Below are 15,194 nucleotides of genomic sequence, written 5' to 3'. Positions count from 1 at the left end.
GCGCCACAGGCCATACAAGATTAACATGCTAATCATGGGAATGATAATGAGCGACGCTCAGCTGGGGGAATAAACCCGAGCAGTCAACACACACAGGGGCAGATGAGTTTTACTTCAGCATCTCTTTTCATTACGGAGGAAGAGAAAAGATCGACACGTACTTTCAGCGAGACAAGAGACAGCTTTAAATCAATTGAAGTAAAAAAATAAATAAAACTAAATAATATTAGTATATTATTTATAATAAATGTATAGCATTTTAAAATATTTTTTATTATTATATTTTATTTTTTTATTTATCATCTATCTAGTGGTACATTATTATTATTATTATTATTATTATTATTATTATTATTATTATTATTATTATTATTATTATGTCTCTACATCTAATGTGTTTTACATATTAAAAAAAAGGTTTTAAATAATTTAATTGTCTATTTTAGAAATGCAGGATTTTTATTACATTTTATTATTATTATTATTATTATTATTATTATTATTATTATTATTTTAATATACTTAATATGTAGAACATTTATTTGGAAAGAAAAATATCTACTGGTAATTTATGACGGTTTAATTGAAACATTTTTAAGTAGGTTGTTAATTATTTATATTTATTAATGTTTATTATGTCATTTAATTCGCTTTACTGTTGCACAGTAGTAAGAAAATAAAAGGCTGAACTAGTTACGTCGTTTATTTTAATAAATATTAGGTAAGTCCCAAATGTCTGCTTACTGCCTATAAATGTGCACTACGTAGCGCATGAAATTATGGCTACTTCTCCCCTTGCCTTATGCACTTCAAATACAAAAAGAAGCGATTTGAGCTACCGCCGTTGAGAAGGCGTTTGTCACGAAGGAGACCGTATCTGACCAATCAGCTTTGTCGTTGCTGCTGGAAGCTGGTCCACCCAGCCAATCAACGCCAGCCTCTGTCGTCAAACGCGGAAGTAGGAACAATAACAATGGCTATTTCTAAAGCGGTATCCTAGCTATAATAAACAGCAACTTTATAGCAAAATACTACCACAATGCCTTATGTAAATCATGCGTAATGAAACCGGATATATTTATAAATTAGACAATAAATTTATGTGCAGTGAAACAACTATAAAGTAAAGCTTGGAGCTAGACAGAGAGTGGGATGTATAGCGGTCTTCTTCCGAAGGGACTCAGTGAAGCTGATCTGAGTCCTGATGATGAGGAAGAGAAGGAAACTCCTCTTCAGGAGGACAAGCAAAACACACGAACTGACACTGAAATACAGAAATATCCTGATGAGAGCGAGCAGAATGTGCAGAATGACTCTTCATCATCATCATCATCATCATCATCATCTCCTCCTGAGAGCTGTTTGCCAGGAGTGTCTCAAGATCTGTGGCAAGTGTGTACTATTCTCCGTATAACTCACACTATATGTATATCTACAACACAATATTTATTTTTAACAATGCATAAACAACTGCTGAGGCGTCACGTGTTCAACAGACTCTTAAAACGTGATTTTTTGGCGCTAAAAAACAGGATTTTCACAAATAAAAACAAACGAAGAAAGTGTCATTACGTCATAAAATCTGAGAGCCAATCACGTTCAATATGCAAAGTAGCTTCATTTGCATGTCATTTTCATGTCTTCTTAAAAAAATCTGTATTAAAGCATTAACTGTCCTCCACCAAGTGCTTTAATATATTATATGATTTTTTGGTGATTTATGGCATAATGAAGATCTTTATGACCCATGACTATTGACTAGTCCAAATCTGTATGATTGTGTATCTCAAACCATTTGTTTCATTGAAGAAATTTAAAGACCTCCAGAAGGAAAGAGAGACTCAGAAGTTGGATAAAATCCCAGTAAGAAAACGAAGGAAAAACCGGCGCAGAAATGGTACTGTTCAGTTGTTTTATATTTCGTTCATGTCACAGCTTCAGACATTAAACCTGTAGACATATATAAATAATGTGTATGGATAGAATATGCACCGTGATGATAGTGTTTTATTTTTCCTTCCTCTGAACAGGTGGAACACAAAAGCAGCCGGGTTCAGCTACAGAAGAGAAAAGGTTGAGTAAATGCTTATTTCTCATTTCTGACTCGTTCATGTTTTACATACTATCTAATGTCTAACCCGTGTTTGGTCTGGACGACCATCTTCCAGCTGGTAAACACGATCTAGTGCACAATCTAGTGGCTTCCCTCCGCGTCTTAAAAACACACCAGCCGGGTGCTAACGAAGAGCCGCAACACCAAGATGCGGCTACAGTAGCGATCCGACACGTCATGCTGACGTGATATGTGTGTGAACTGCTCGCTCGGCACCTCCTGATGCAGGTGTGAGATCTCGGGCAGGTTCACCGTCACCATCCTTTTTAAAGACTTCGCCCTGACCTGTGCACTGATGCTAGCTTATGAGATTGGATATAAAGATATATAAAGATACTTGACTTAATAGCATAAACTTTAGTATTAACATATAACCCTTAACATCAAGGGACAGCTCAAATATTTCACCAGTCTCATTGATTAAAGCTGTTTTGCTGATCGGTAAAGATCGCAGACGAATTAAAAACACTATTTTCTCATTCTGGCGTCTTTGCTCAGGGATGATGAGGAGCTTCGGGTGAAGAAATGGGAAGAACTGACTCAGTATTTCGGCACCAATGAAAGATTTCAGCCTCCTCCCTGTAGCCGACCTTCGCCAAAGGTACAACTGGACGTATATTTATTTATTTATTTATTTATTTATTTAGTGATGTGTTTTTCTCAGTTTGGTTCCGTTTCAATTTGTCACATCAGAGATAAAATTCTGGCAGAATGTAAATATCATTAAATCATTATAAAGTGTACTATTGTTTTGAAATTATTAGCTCTAAATTATTAGTTTGAAATTATTAGCTCTCTCTTTTATAAAGGTTTATTGCAGATGTTTAGTTTTTATTTACCCCCCCCCCCTTTTTCCCTTTCCATCAAACATGCTTCCGTGTTTGATGTGAAATGGGAATGCGTAATTAAAGACCAGTGTATGCCGCTGATAATCTGCGGCGTTTCTGAAGCGTCCGGGCTTTTAATCGAGTAACAATTTTCATTTGTGAGACGAAAAAATCTCCATATTTTGTTGTAATGGAAGTCCTATTAAAAAAAAAAAAAAAAAATGGAACCCGAGGCGCTTTTTAAGTTAGTCTTTGATATATTTTTTTTCCCCCTTTCCGCTCTTTCTGCTCTTCTATTTCTATTTGAAAATAACTTAATTTTCCTTCGCCCCCTCCGTCCCTTTCTCATCTCCAGTCAGGCCTGGAAAAGAGCATGGAGCGAGCCATAGCCGAAGGGGATTATGGGAAGGCGGAGGAGCTGAGCGACCGGCTGGCTACTCGTGAGGTACGTCACGCCGATAAGACATCGCTCTAAGTGCGACGAATCGAGCTAATGGGTCGGCGGCCATTTTGCCCACAAAGACACTGAAGAAACATCCTCTCTCTCTCTCTCTCTCTCTCTCTCTCACTCACACACACTGTCTTTTGTACATGGGCCGGACGTCCCGAAGCCCTTTTTTCTATTGGAGTTAATAGAAAGCCGTCCTTCACCGTTTTTTTTTTTTTGAAGTCTGCAGCACTTTCAGCGTGTCTTTTTCAACAGCAGTAACAATGCTCTCTTAAATTTTTTTTTTTCCATATTTGAGGCGCGAGTTTGCACCTTTGAAGTGCGCTCGGAACTGAACACACCGCCTGCAGTTCAGGAAACGGCACCTCTTAGGGAAGGTGAGCGGGATCAAGCGCTTCAGAGCTAATTTGGCAGAAAATGTAACACTCGCGTACGTGTAATTGCGGTTAAAAAGATGTTCTTCGCTCCTGGACTCTGCACTTGTAGCGAGAAGTAGTTTTGTGTCTCAGAACTTTTTTTTTTATTCGGAGGCGTCTCAGAAATGACCCCTGCCATATTCCCAGGGTCGAGGCTGAGATTCCGGTGCGGATCTTGGGTGGGTTTTTACTTCGGACTTTTAGCTGCCATGCTGAGATATTTTGGCTAGATATTAGGACCAAGACATTTCTTCAGCTTCTTTTTTCCCTACTTTTCGTCTTCCTGCCACAACCCCACAGCTCCCGTAAACAAATAATTTAACCAGCTTAATTGTGCGGAACAGCGTTAATCTCGTTAACCTTGAATAGCAAGTTCACCCGTAATCAATTACAGCTTGTGTTTCCTCCAGTAAGAGTGTGAAAATGGCGCTATTTGCCGCGCATGAATTCCGCATAAATTCCCACCACGGTTTATTTTTGTTCAAAGCGACGTGATAAACATGCCCCTAACAGCCATGTTTTCCGGCGCGAACAAGCATTAAATAACTCCAGAAAGCAGACAACACCTTCATGATGCGGCCGATTTCCCTCTCAGGTTACTGAGAATAATCTCCGGAATCTTATCTCCACAGGATCTTATCTGTTCTTCCGGAATATTCTATTAGAGTTTAGACGGAAAGCGAGACGTAGATTAAACGCAAGTTGCTGGAATCAGTCAGTGAAGCTCAGACGTGTATCTACTTTATAGTTGGATTTCTTCATTTGGATCACGCTTCAGGCTGAACAGAGTCCAATCATACAGCCGAGGAGATGTGGGTCGAGGGTTTTGTTCAAGGAGTCAACCGTGGCTCTCGGCCAATCCCGGGATATGAACTGGCAACCTTTTAACCGCAGACTAATTTCCTCATAAAATCTTATCAGGCTGAAATGTGACAGGTTTTTTTTTCCTTGTAAACGTTCCTGACCGTTCGGTTATGTGGTCTTCATCTTCATCTACCTCTCCTCATCTTCTATAATGGCGTGGAAGGAAAGACAACCCCAAAAGACGGTGACTTTTTCTCCACCGTTACTGAGGTCTGGACTTTCACAGTCCTGGTGCTGACAGAAGCCTGGCACACACCACTCACATCTGGGTTACGAGCGAAATGCAGGAATTTCACACGTTAGTCGCACTAGCTGAAATATTCAATGCTAAAATGCGACCGGATTAACAATCTAGAGCTACGATGAGTAATCATCGGTTTTAATATCAACATACCGTCTTTTAAATATCGTCTGCTCTTTAGCTTTCTGGGTTTAAAGCTGTGATAGATATCTCTATGATTGATAAATAGACGGACTGATGGATGAATTAATGGATGGATGGATTGGATGGATGGAAGGACGAATTGATAGGTGGTTGGATGTATAAATGGAGGATGGATGTTTAGATGGATGGATGTATAAATGGGTGGATAGATAAATAGATGTATAAATGGGGGATGGATGGATGTATAGATGGATATATAGATGAATGGTTGGATAGATAGATAAATATATGTTTTAATGGATGGATGGATAGATAGATGTATAAATGGATGGATGGATGTATAAGTGAGTGGATGGATGGATGGATGGATTGCTGGCTTTAATCATGTTCCTTCTTAGAATATTTGGAACTATTAAAGGTTCTTTGGTTCTTCAAAAGATCTGGAAGATATCCTAGAGCAGGGTTTTTCCTCTCTCCAAACAGATTCCCTATCAGAGGTTCTAAGGAATTTTACGAACTTGCTGATGTTAGGATTAAAAAGCTCTGAGTCATGGTTTCCACCACCACTGCCTTAAAGAACCCTTGAAGAAACTTGTGTATCCATTCTGGCTAATGGTTTAATCTGAACATTTCTGGATTCTTCTACTCTTTAGTGTTTACGATGGTTCAGTCCAGCGTTACACCCAGCCACAAGCCGTAAATAAATGGATGGATGTTTTGCCTGGTCCTCGGGGCCGGTGTTAGCGAGTTAGCGCTGCGTTTTTACGCCTTAATTTCTAATCTGGCAAGCCAACAGCTCTCAGTACGCTTCGTCGTCGGGCCTAAACGGTCCTCCGAACACCTCAGTGACATGAAATGAATCACTAATCCAGACTGTGGCGAGCCTCCATTTCAAGGTCTTAATAAGGTACGTATCGGAGGTATCACGCTCTCCGCCTTACATTTCTATACCATGACAATAAGGTGCTTAGCCGCGAGTGAAACACAGAGATAGCTGAAGTCTCTCCTGGTGTTTTATTGTGGGATTATTTATTTATATACGGATTATTCCCGGTGCAATTTCAACCTGTTCATCCTCAAACAAGCCTTGTATATCTTCCCCCACTTTGAAGAGATGATTGAAATTTCCCAACTCTTGTGTAGCCTCTTTAGTCAATTAATGACGTTCTCCGTCTTTCATCCGTCTGCGTGGAGCCTTTTTCAGAATTTCTCACGCTTCTTTCATCTTTGTCTGAGTTTGAAAAGACGGAACGCAAAAGGTTCTTTGAGACGGTTCGAGGAAAAGCTTTAACTCTTCGAACCTGGTTTGCTTTCGAAGGCTGAAATCCGCCGCACACGAACAGGAAGCAGTTACACCCAAATCTGAACCCTGGATTGTGATTGGTCGGAAGGTGACGATTGCGGTTCTGTAACATTAAGTACTTATAGTATATTATGACATTTTTATCCATTTATAGGCGTAATTAATGTCATGGGTGAATGACATGTTCTTCCAAATCGTTGAACCTAACCATAAATGGATAAAAATGACTGTTCTTTTGTTAATAAGAGGTAAGAGGAATATTTTCCCTGAAGTTTCACAGCAAGTTGTTGATGTTTTTCCTGTCGTGCGAATCCCCCGAGGCTCGGCGTCGTGAGAACGCGCGGCTGTGTCCCTCGCTAGATTAAACGCCGCGCTCGTTCCAATTAAGGAACACACGTGTCTCCATTCTTTCATTATTGCACATTCTGTGACACAGCTTTAAGTTTCATAAAGAGCAATTAATTTCACTAATTAGCATAACATTAAGTGGCTGCTAAATATAACTAGCTCACCCAGTGTCAAGAGACTTCATGCCATGCAGCTTCAGTACGGGAAAAAAAAAGAAGCAGAAAGAAGACATGCTTCTGTTCACGGGTTCCTTTACCGAGCCCGGTTCTCATCGTGATGTACTTCCTGTAGTTTAACCCTGTGCGCTCTTTGAAGGATCTGAAGGAAATTGTATGACGATCCACAGAGTCACTTAGCAAACAGTAGATGTACTCACTATGTAATAGATCTGTGATGAAAGCTGGAAAATTTTCCGATTCCGGGTGGCAGAGGACGGAGTCAACAAATCGGTTAAGTGAGACGACGTGTAGTGAGGAATAGGACACAGCAAAAAGACATCAGGTGATCACAAGCCTTTTAATAATCACCTTAATTCACTTACAGCAATTTGCCAACTCCAATTATTTATTAATTTAATGAGGAATTAAAATTTTAAAATCATTTAAAGCTGCAGTTCAGGTTATAGACCTTTTATGATACAAGTTACATTATAGCAGCTTTAAACACTCGTTGGGAAAAAAATATTATTTTATATTTATTTATTTTTTTAATTTATTTATTTATTTTTGGTTCCCTGTTGAAGCTCATGAGACTTTATTTATTTTATTTTATATTATTTTATTTGTTTATTTTTTTGTTCATGTTACTAAGAAACCAGAAGAAACACTAGACACTGGAGACTCCTTCCTTACATGTTATATAAACAGGTAGTTACATCAGCGATTACACCATAAAGTCCCTGTGAATGAGCCGTTACCATAGAAACGATATCAATCCACACCTTCTGATTTGAGAAATTCACCAGGTTACTGTGTATGTACAAATAAGGAATAAAGCATGATGTGTGTGGTGTGCTGTTGTAGGAAAATAATCAACGACAGATTGATGTGATGTGATGTAGCCATTTTCTCACTTGTTTTTTTTTTAAAGTGTCTTCAGAGGATCAGATAACGACTTCTCTAATCATCTCCGTCGTCACACAGCAGCCGCTGACCTGGATTATAGATCCGGATTGTGGATAAAGATTAAAAAAAAAGAAAGGAAAAAAAAAGCATAGAGATCTTGTCACAGTTACGACGACAAGCGCGTTCCAATATTTGTGAAATCCACGTTTGAAAGAGAAAACATGACTGATGTGTTTCAATATTTTTTGAAAGCCACGTCAGGAAGAGAAACGCTACAGACGTGTTCCATCCACGTTAGAAAGAGATAACACTAGACATGTTCCGATATTTTTGAAATCCACGTTAGGAAGAGAAAACACTACAGGTATGTTCCAATATTTTTTTTTAAATACACGTTAGAAATATAAAACAATACAGACGTGTTCCAACATTTGTGAAATCCACGTAAAAAAAAAGAAAAAAAAGAAAATGATACAAATGTGTTCCAATATTTTTGAAAACCAATCCACGTAAGAAAGATCCGCAACTTAGACGAGCCCTGGAGGAGGAGGAGGAGGACGAGTTTAGGATGAAGGATCGGTATCATCTCAACACCAACTTGACAAACAAACAGCATTTACAAGAAACGAGGAAGTCTCTCAGAGGGGGGAAGAAAAAAGCCCTCGTTATAACGCTCTTGTCTGTGTTTCAGCCTCAATAATCTGATTCCAGATACACAAGGCTGTCATCTTCAGGGAACCAGTGAGAAGAAGAAGGGAAAAAAAAAAGAGTCTGAAAGTTCCTCGGCTGCGTACGCGTCCCATTATCTTCCCTTCTTCTGACTAGGCGAGGCTTATTAGCGAGCTTTGAACTCGCACTTACAATAATGTGCCATCAACAGTTTTATAAGCTAATTAGAAAAAACAGTTTAATTAATGAGTGACTGGCAATAAAATGGCACATCAGGAACGGAGGGAAAAAAAGAGAGAGAGAAAAAAGAAAGAAAGAAAGCGAGGGTGCTAAGCTTCCACTACCACCAATTAAGGCCTAATTACAAACAAATTATATATGTGTTTTGCTGTGGGCTTTAATTTAAAAAAAACCCTTTAATTAATAGAGAAAACATGCTAATTAATTAAACAGCACAGGAAAAAAAAAAAAATCTCGACTGAAAAGTATGCTTTGTCTATGGGGTAATTAATAAGATACAATAATCCAAATGAGATTCCGTAGCAATTTGATAAAAGCTTAAGGCCGGGTTTTTTTTTCTTTCTTAAAACCTGCTTTCCCAAATTAATGGGCTGAAATGGAACGCCATGGAGTCGTCCCCAGATATAATAAAAGTTCATTTGATGATAAGTTGGGAAGGAAGATGAGACTTTTTTTTTGCCGTTTGATCGTCGCCGGAGGAAACGACCAGCTCGGTGCCGGGAAATGAAACCACGAGGTTTTCTGGGATTTTTTGTTTCTCTGTTTACAAAAGCAGCTTTTATTTTAAGTACCAGATTGGTTTATTTTCAGACTTTCTGTGATCCTTTTTTTTTGTCACAGAAACGCTGTCTACTCAGAATTCCGCTGAATTCTGCTACCTGATTGGTTAGAAGGCGGTGATTAGATAGAAATAAAGCAACAAAAAAAAGATAAAGCTGTAAGTTTGCTTTCTTAAGTCCAGGTTTCTCATTAACAACGTTAATCTGGAAGGTTGATAAGGGAAGGACTGCGTGCAGCTGTTATTACACATATATAACAACACATTTTTATCCATTTATTGTTACGTTTTTTGTTTTCACAACATTGAATGTAGCTATTAAAAATGGACAGATAGATAGCTGGGTAGATAAATGGATGGATGGATGGATAGATAAATGGATGGATGGATGGATGGACAAATAGATAAATGGATGGATGTATAAATGATTGAATGGATTGATGAATGGATAGATCGATAAATTGGGGGATGGATGAATAAATGGATGGATGGATGGATGAATGGATGGGTGGATTGATTAATGTATAAATGAGTGGATGGATGGGTGGGTGGATGGATGGATGGATGGATGGCTGGACAAATAGATAAATGGATGGATGGATGTATAAATGGATAGATGGATGGATAAATCGATAAATGGGTGGATAAATGGATGGATAGATGGATAAATGGATGAATGGATAGATAGATAGATAGATAGATAGATAGATAGATAGATAGATAGATAGATAGATGGGTGGACTGGTGGATGGATAAATGGTTGAATGGATTGATAAGTGGATGGAGAGATAGATCGATAAAAGGGGGGATGGACTGATAAATGGATGGATGGATAAATGGGTGGATGGATAGATGGATAGACTGATTGATGTACAAATGGATGAATAGCTATTAATGGATAAAAACTATGATTTGTTAGTAAATGAAAATTACATTATCTGCAAATTGTGGTAATATTAGAGGAAACACTACAGGACATCCTGTTATTGTTATTACACTGTTATTACACTGTTATTACAATTTCATCTAAATACATGATCAGTCTTACAGCATTCAGACGTTTGATATACTGTGCTTACATATCTAAGCAGCGTGTTTTATCCTCCAACGGATTACGGAGGAATCTCACAGACGTCCAGGTCTTGAAAAAGCCGAGCGAGCCGTCTGATCCGGTCTGATCTGATCTGATCTTCTGCCAGTTCAGCTCTGCCAATACGCTCCTGTTTTCCAGACTCCACTAAAGTCATATTATTTCGGCATTAAGGTGGCGTGATAAGGGAATTAGTCCGGTCATTAATCGGCCACACGTCAAGCGCAGCCGCCCCGGGTTCAGCCACCTGGAGCCACGCTAGTCTCGCTAATCCACCTCTCACACGCTTTAATTGGAAGGTGCTTCACAGAGGGGAGGAAATTTATGAATGGGGGTTTAGGAGCATTTCGCCTCTAAAAACATCCTTTTTAGAAGATTTATGCAGCGTTCAACACTTGCTTTATGAGCGTGTGTGTGTGGGTTTGGCAGCATTTCTAAACAGTCAGGATTTTATACAGTTTTTTTCTTTATATAAATTTGCATTAGAATGGTGCCCTAAGGAGTGTATTGAAATGTTTTGGGGGCTCTGTTTGAGCTGCCTGAACATACGGAGCTAAATAAATTTGGGGGGAATGTGTTTGTTCGTTTGTTTGTTTGTTTGTTTGGGTCTTGATAACAAATGAATCCGAAGAGTGTAGAATTATATTAAAAACAGCAAAAAAAAATTATTCGTCTCTTTCCGTACTACACTGAACGTTCCCTATTTCTGACTTTGTTTGTTTGTTTGTGAAAATCGTAAGTCACATGATCATGATTTTTTTTTTCCACTAGAAGCTTCTTCTCTCTATAAATCCACCTAGTGGCGTGTGTCAGACTGCAGCCGGCTGGCAGAACCGTTCTTCTCGTTCTTCTCGGGCCTTTCAAAGGTCACGTCACTAATCCCTCTAAATAAACCCGGCAGTGAATAAAGCCGGCGGTGGCAGTGACGGAAGACGGCGGGTTTTACCGCGCACGTGGCACAATGCCTTAAAGATGGAGAGAAGAAAGGATCGAGACGGGAAGTGTTCCCTCGACGCCGTTCACACACAGGCCCAGGATAGAACAAAGCCTAGCACTGTTTGTGTCATGTACATTATTCTTTTTTCCTCCTTTGCTTATTTATTTCATTATTTACATTTCTGGCAACCCAGCGTCCTCCCTCATGTGAAAGGATTTGGTGGTACTCGGCGGGAAATCCTCAAAAGTGGATCAAAATAATGTCACATTACTGCAAATACGAGAGGCTAATTTGAGGCGACTTTTTTTTTCTTTCCTTTTTTTATTTTACTAATTTCGTCTGCGAGAGGATGCGACACCTGCTCCAGCGATCCATGAAATAAGCCGCCGCCGGCTTTGTCCCGATAAGAATGAACAAATCTGCACAATGCGCCGCTCGCCCAATCTCATTTTCCTACATGCATGCGGGGCTAAAAAGAAATAAGCTGTTTGCGAGGCTTGATTAATCAGACATTTGAGGGTCTTTTTTTTTGGTGTGTGTGTGTGTGTGTGTTTGATCAGGATTGTCTTCTTGGTAATCCTAGTGCCTTAAACGTAGTCATCAGTGTGGCTGAGTGTGTGAAATAGGACAGGTCCGGAGGAACTGGTGGTGGTGGTGGATTTCTTTCCCTTTTTTTCCTTTTTTTTTTTTTTTTTTTTTAAGAACCCTTGTCCCATTTCTATCTCTTACCCTACAGCTTTATTTTTCTCCAGCGATCTGAAAGCTAGACAATTTAATAGCGTCCCGATCGCACTCACCCCACTGTAAGTTATCTGCTGTCGGATCTCTCGTACACGTCCCGTTATGGCTTAGCACCACTAGAAAACATGATTTATGCCTCTTAAAAACCTCGAGGAGGGAAAAAAAAGATGGCAAGGAATTAAAAAACTGTCATAGTGCGTTAGCTTCAGGTTCTGCGGGTGCTTTTTTTTTTTTTTTTTTTTTTTTTAAACAAATCTTCCAAGCGACTGTATAGATGAATGGCTCAAGGGCCCAGCTAGAGCGGCGCTCTCTCAGCCCGCTAAAGGCCTTATCTTAAATCCGAGCAAAGTAGCATTAATCTTTTTGAAAGACCTTTATGGCTTTTAATGTATCCCAAATTAGAACATTTTACACCCTTGGTTCCTGAAATGTGGCGATAAAAAGCCTTTAGAGTTTAATTTCTCCTGCCTGCTCGCTCTGACCTTCCTAATCCCGGCATGCATTAGGAGATATTTTACTTTCAGGCTTTCTAATAAAGTTTATCCCACTTAATTATAATTAAAACATTTCTCTATTTCTCTCTCTCTCTCTCTCTCTCTCTCTCTCTTTTTTCCTCCTGTCCTCTCTCCAGGTTTTTCAACACTAGAAATTCGTTTTTTTTTCTTCTTCTTCTTCTTTTCGTTCTCTGATTGTGTTCAGCAGTATTAGAAGGAATTACCTCCCTCCCGTCACACTCGCTCTCCACCCTCTCTGAGAAAAAAAAAAGAAAGAAAGGGGGAAAAAAAAGGTTTTGTGATTTATTCGAAGTGTTTATCGAGGTTCCTCAGGGCTCAATAATAAGCCCATTTCAGAAGCCTGAACAGGCCTTTTGTTTCCAAAAAAACTTGTACTTTTTTCCCTTTTCTCCGTCTCATTTCCTCTGATTTTTAAACGATTACTGCTTTTGCGAGGGATATCACGTTTACACACCGGCTCCTGTACGGTTTGAGGTGAAACAGGAGAGGCGCTAACGGGGTTCGTCTTCCGTCTTCCGTCTCGTTCAACAGCTGGCTGTGAAAATCGCCCAAGCCGCAGACTGCCGAGACTTCACCCGAGCCAGACGGGAAGAGGAGGATTCACTCACAGCACGGAGAAAGAGGAAACAGATCGCATGGGGGTCGGTCACTTCCTGTCTGTTTCTGTCTGTCATGTTTACAGTGGGTGGGGCTAATCTTTGTTTCGTTGACGTCAACCAATCATGAAGATTTTTTTGCTTTTTTCCTGATTTTATATATATATATATATATATATATATATATATATATATATAAAATTATATAAAATTCTAAAAACAGAAACATAGAATATAAAATTCTATCAAAACATAGCGTCAGATTTGATAAATGAACTTAATTGGTACATTAAAAAGAAATAAATAAACAAAAAAAGGTGGATGGGCGTGGACAAATATTCTAATAAGGATGCTTGAATGAATAAGCTATTCCTCATTAGAATATCAGGCCACGCCCATGCCCTTATTTAGCTTTTCCACCTTTTTTTGACAAAAACTGAGATCTGGGATTAGTCAATGTTTTCGAATGAAGGTTAACAGAAATTTAACCTTCAACTGAAAACATTGACCAATCCCAGATCTCAGTTTTTGTCAAAAAAAGCTGGAAGGGCTAAATAGAATATAGATAGAATTTTAATATATCTATTGTGTTTTTTTGATGAAATCGTAAAAATAATATAGTACATCTTTTAAAAATGTTTCTTGTTTTTGTTCCAGCTTCGAAGCCAAGAAGCGATGGGAAACCAAAAGCAACATGGGCTTCATGTGACCTTTCCGAAGAAATACCTGATTGTTTTTTATTTTTCATTATTTTTTTAAAACCTCGTTTGCTTTTCCATGGTTTTTCCAACGGCGGTGCAAATGTGTACACGGTTAGTTAAATAAACGTCTCGATGCCTCAGCATTAGCATTGTGGTGTAAATGTTCATTTCGAGTTTCCGTTCTGCTGTTTTCCTCCTGCTGTAATTAAATCTGTGTGTCGTGTATAGTTACCCCGAATAAGTGGGTTAATCAGCAGCTCTCTGTTCTTTCATGGCGGTATGGAGCAGAGGAAGAGGAAAGAAAAGAGGAGATTAGGGCCCTAATGCAATGTAGTGGATAATGTGCAATAGGATTTGCCTGGGCAAAATGAAATTTGTTGGCTGTAAGGAGGATTGAGCGGGAATAAACGGGAGAGTGTGCAAGGTGTGTATGTGTGTGTGTGTGTGTGGAAGTACAGATTGCGTCTTTACCCATGATGCAACAGATACCCAAGATTAAACTGAAAAAGGAGGAGTGATGGTCGCTTGAGAGGCATGAAGGGTGATAACTCGGGCCTCTGGAATTGTGCGTTGATGCATTTTGTGTGTAGCATTTTTTTAAAGAAGGAGTCTTCAGTGTCAGAGATTTCACAAGTAATACTGTTAGTATACCTAATATTGTGTTGGTCCCCACCTGACCTGTCATGCACTGTGTATTCTGTCACCTTTCTGTCAGAACCAGCATTAACTTCTTTATCAATTTGGCACAGCCTTCGCTCTCCACGTGCATCAGTGAGCCTTGGCCGCCCATGACCCTGTCGCCAGTTCACCACTGTTCCTTCCTTGGACCACTTTTGATAGATACTGGCCACTGCAGACTGGGAACACCCCACAAGAGCTGCAGTTTTGGAGATGCTCTAATCCTGTCGTCTATCCGCCATTTCAATTTGGCCCTTCGTCAAACTCGCTCAAATCCTTACACTTGACCATTTTTCCTGCTTCTAACACATCAACTTTGAGGACAGAATTTTCACTTGCTGCCTAATATATCCCACCCAAAACAGGTGCCATGATGAGGAGATCATCAGTCTTATTCACTTCACCTGGTACTGCTCAAAATGTTATGCCTGATCGGTGTATGCACGTTGGAGCTCATGACACCATGGGCACTATGATTATTTCCTTATAAGAGTGCCCCCAGGTGGTTTATTCCTCACTATTACTTCCTACAAAATGACCATATGCAAATCCTAATCCCTACCCCCAAGGTAGATTTCCACTTTATTTCTCTAAGACACATGGTCTTTTCCAACCTGCAGCTGAACATGCTAGGTGGAGAGCACTAACTGCACTAACTGCTCCATTCAGCTTTTTGATGCAAAAGTATGGCTTGTATTTT

The 15,194-nt window shown here is 39.4% G+C and overlaps 1 protein-coding gene across 1 annotated transcript; it reads left to right on the top strand.

Moving 5' to 3' along the window:
- Positions 1–933: 933 nt before the first annotated feature.
- Positions 934–14,221, top strand: fam204a (family with sequence similarity 204 member A). The gene is made up of 7 exons (XM_058386830.1): positions 934–1,392; positions 1,810–1,897; positions 2,031–2,073; positions 2,612–2,714; positions 3,296–3,385; positions 13,051–13,160; positions 13,773–14,221. The coding sequence occupies exons 1-7, from the start codon at positions 1,153–1,155 to the stop codon at positions 13,822–13,824; spliced, it is 726 nt and encodes a 241-aa protein (XP_058242813.1). The 5' UTR covers positions 934–1,152; the 3' UTR covers positions 13,825–14,221.
- Positions 14,222–15,194: the final 973 nt, after the last annotated feature.

The sequence above is a fragment of the Hemibagrus wyckioides genome, linkage group LG03, assembly GCF_019097595.1.
Source record: "Hemibagrus wyckioides isolate EC202008001 linkage group LG03, SWU_Hwy_1.0, whole genome shotgun sequence".
NCBI lineage: Eukaryota > Metazoa > Chordata > Actinopteri > Siluriformes > Bagridae > Hemibagrus > Hemibagrus wyckioides.
The sequence above is the reverse complement of the archived record's forward strand: the minus strand, read 5'-3'. Positions and strand labels throughout refer to the sequence as shown.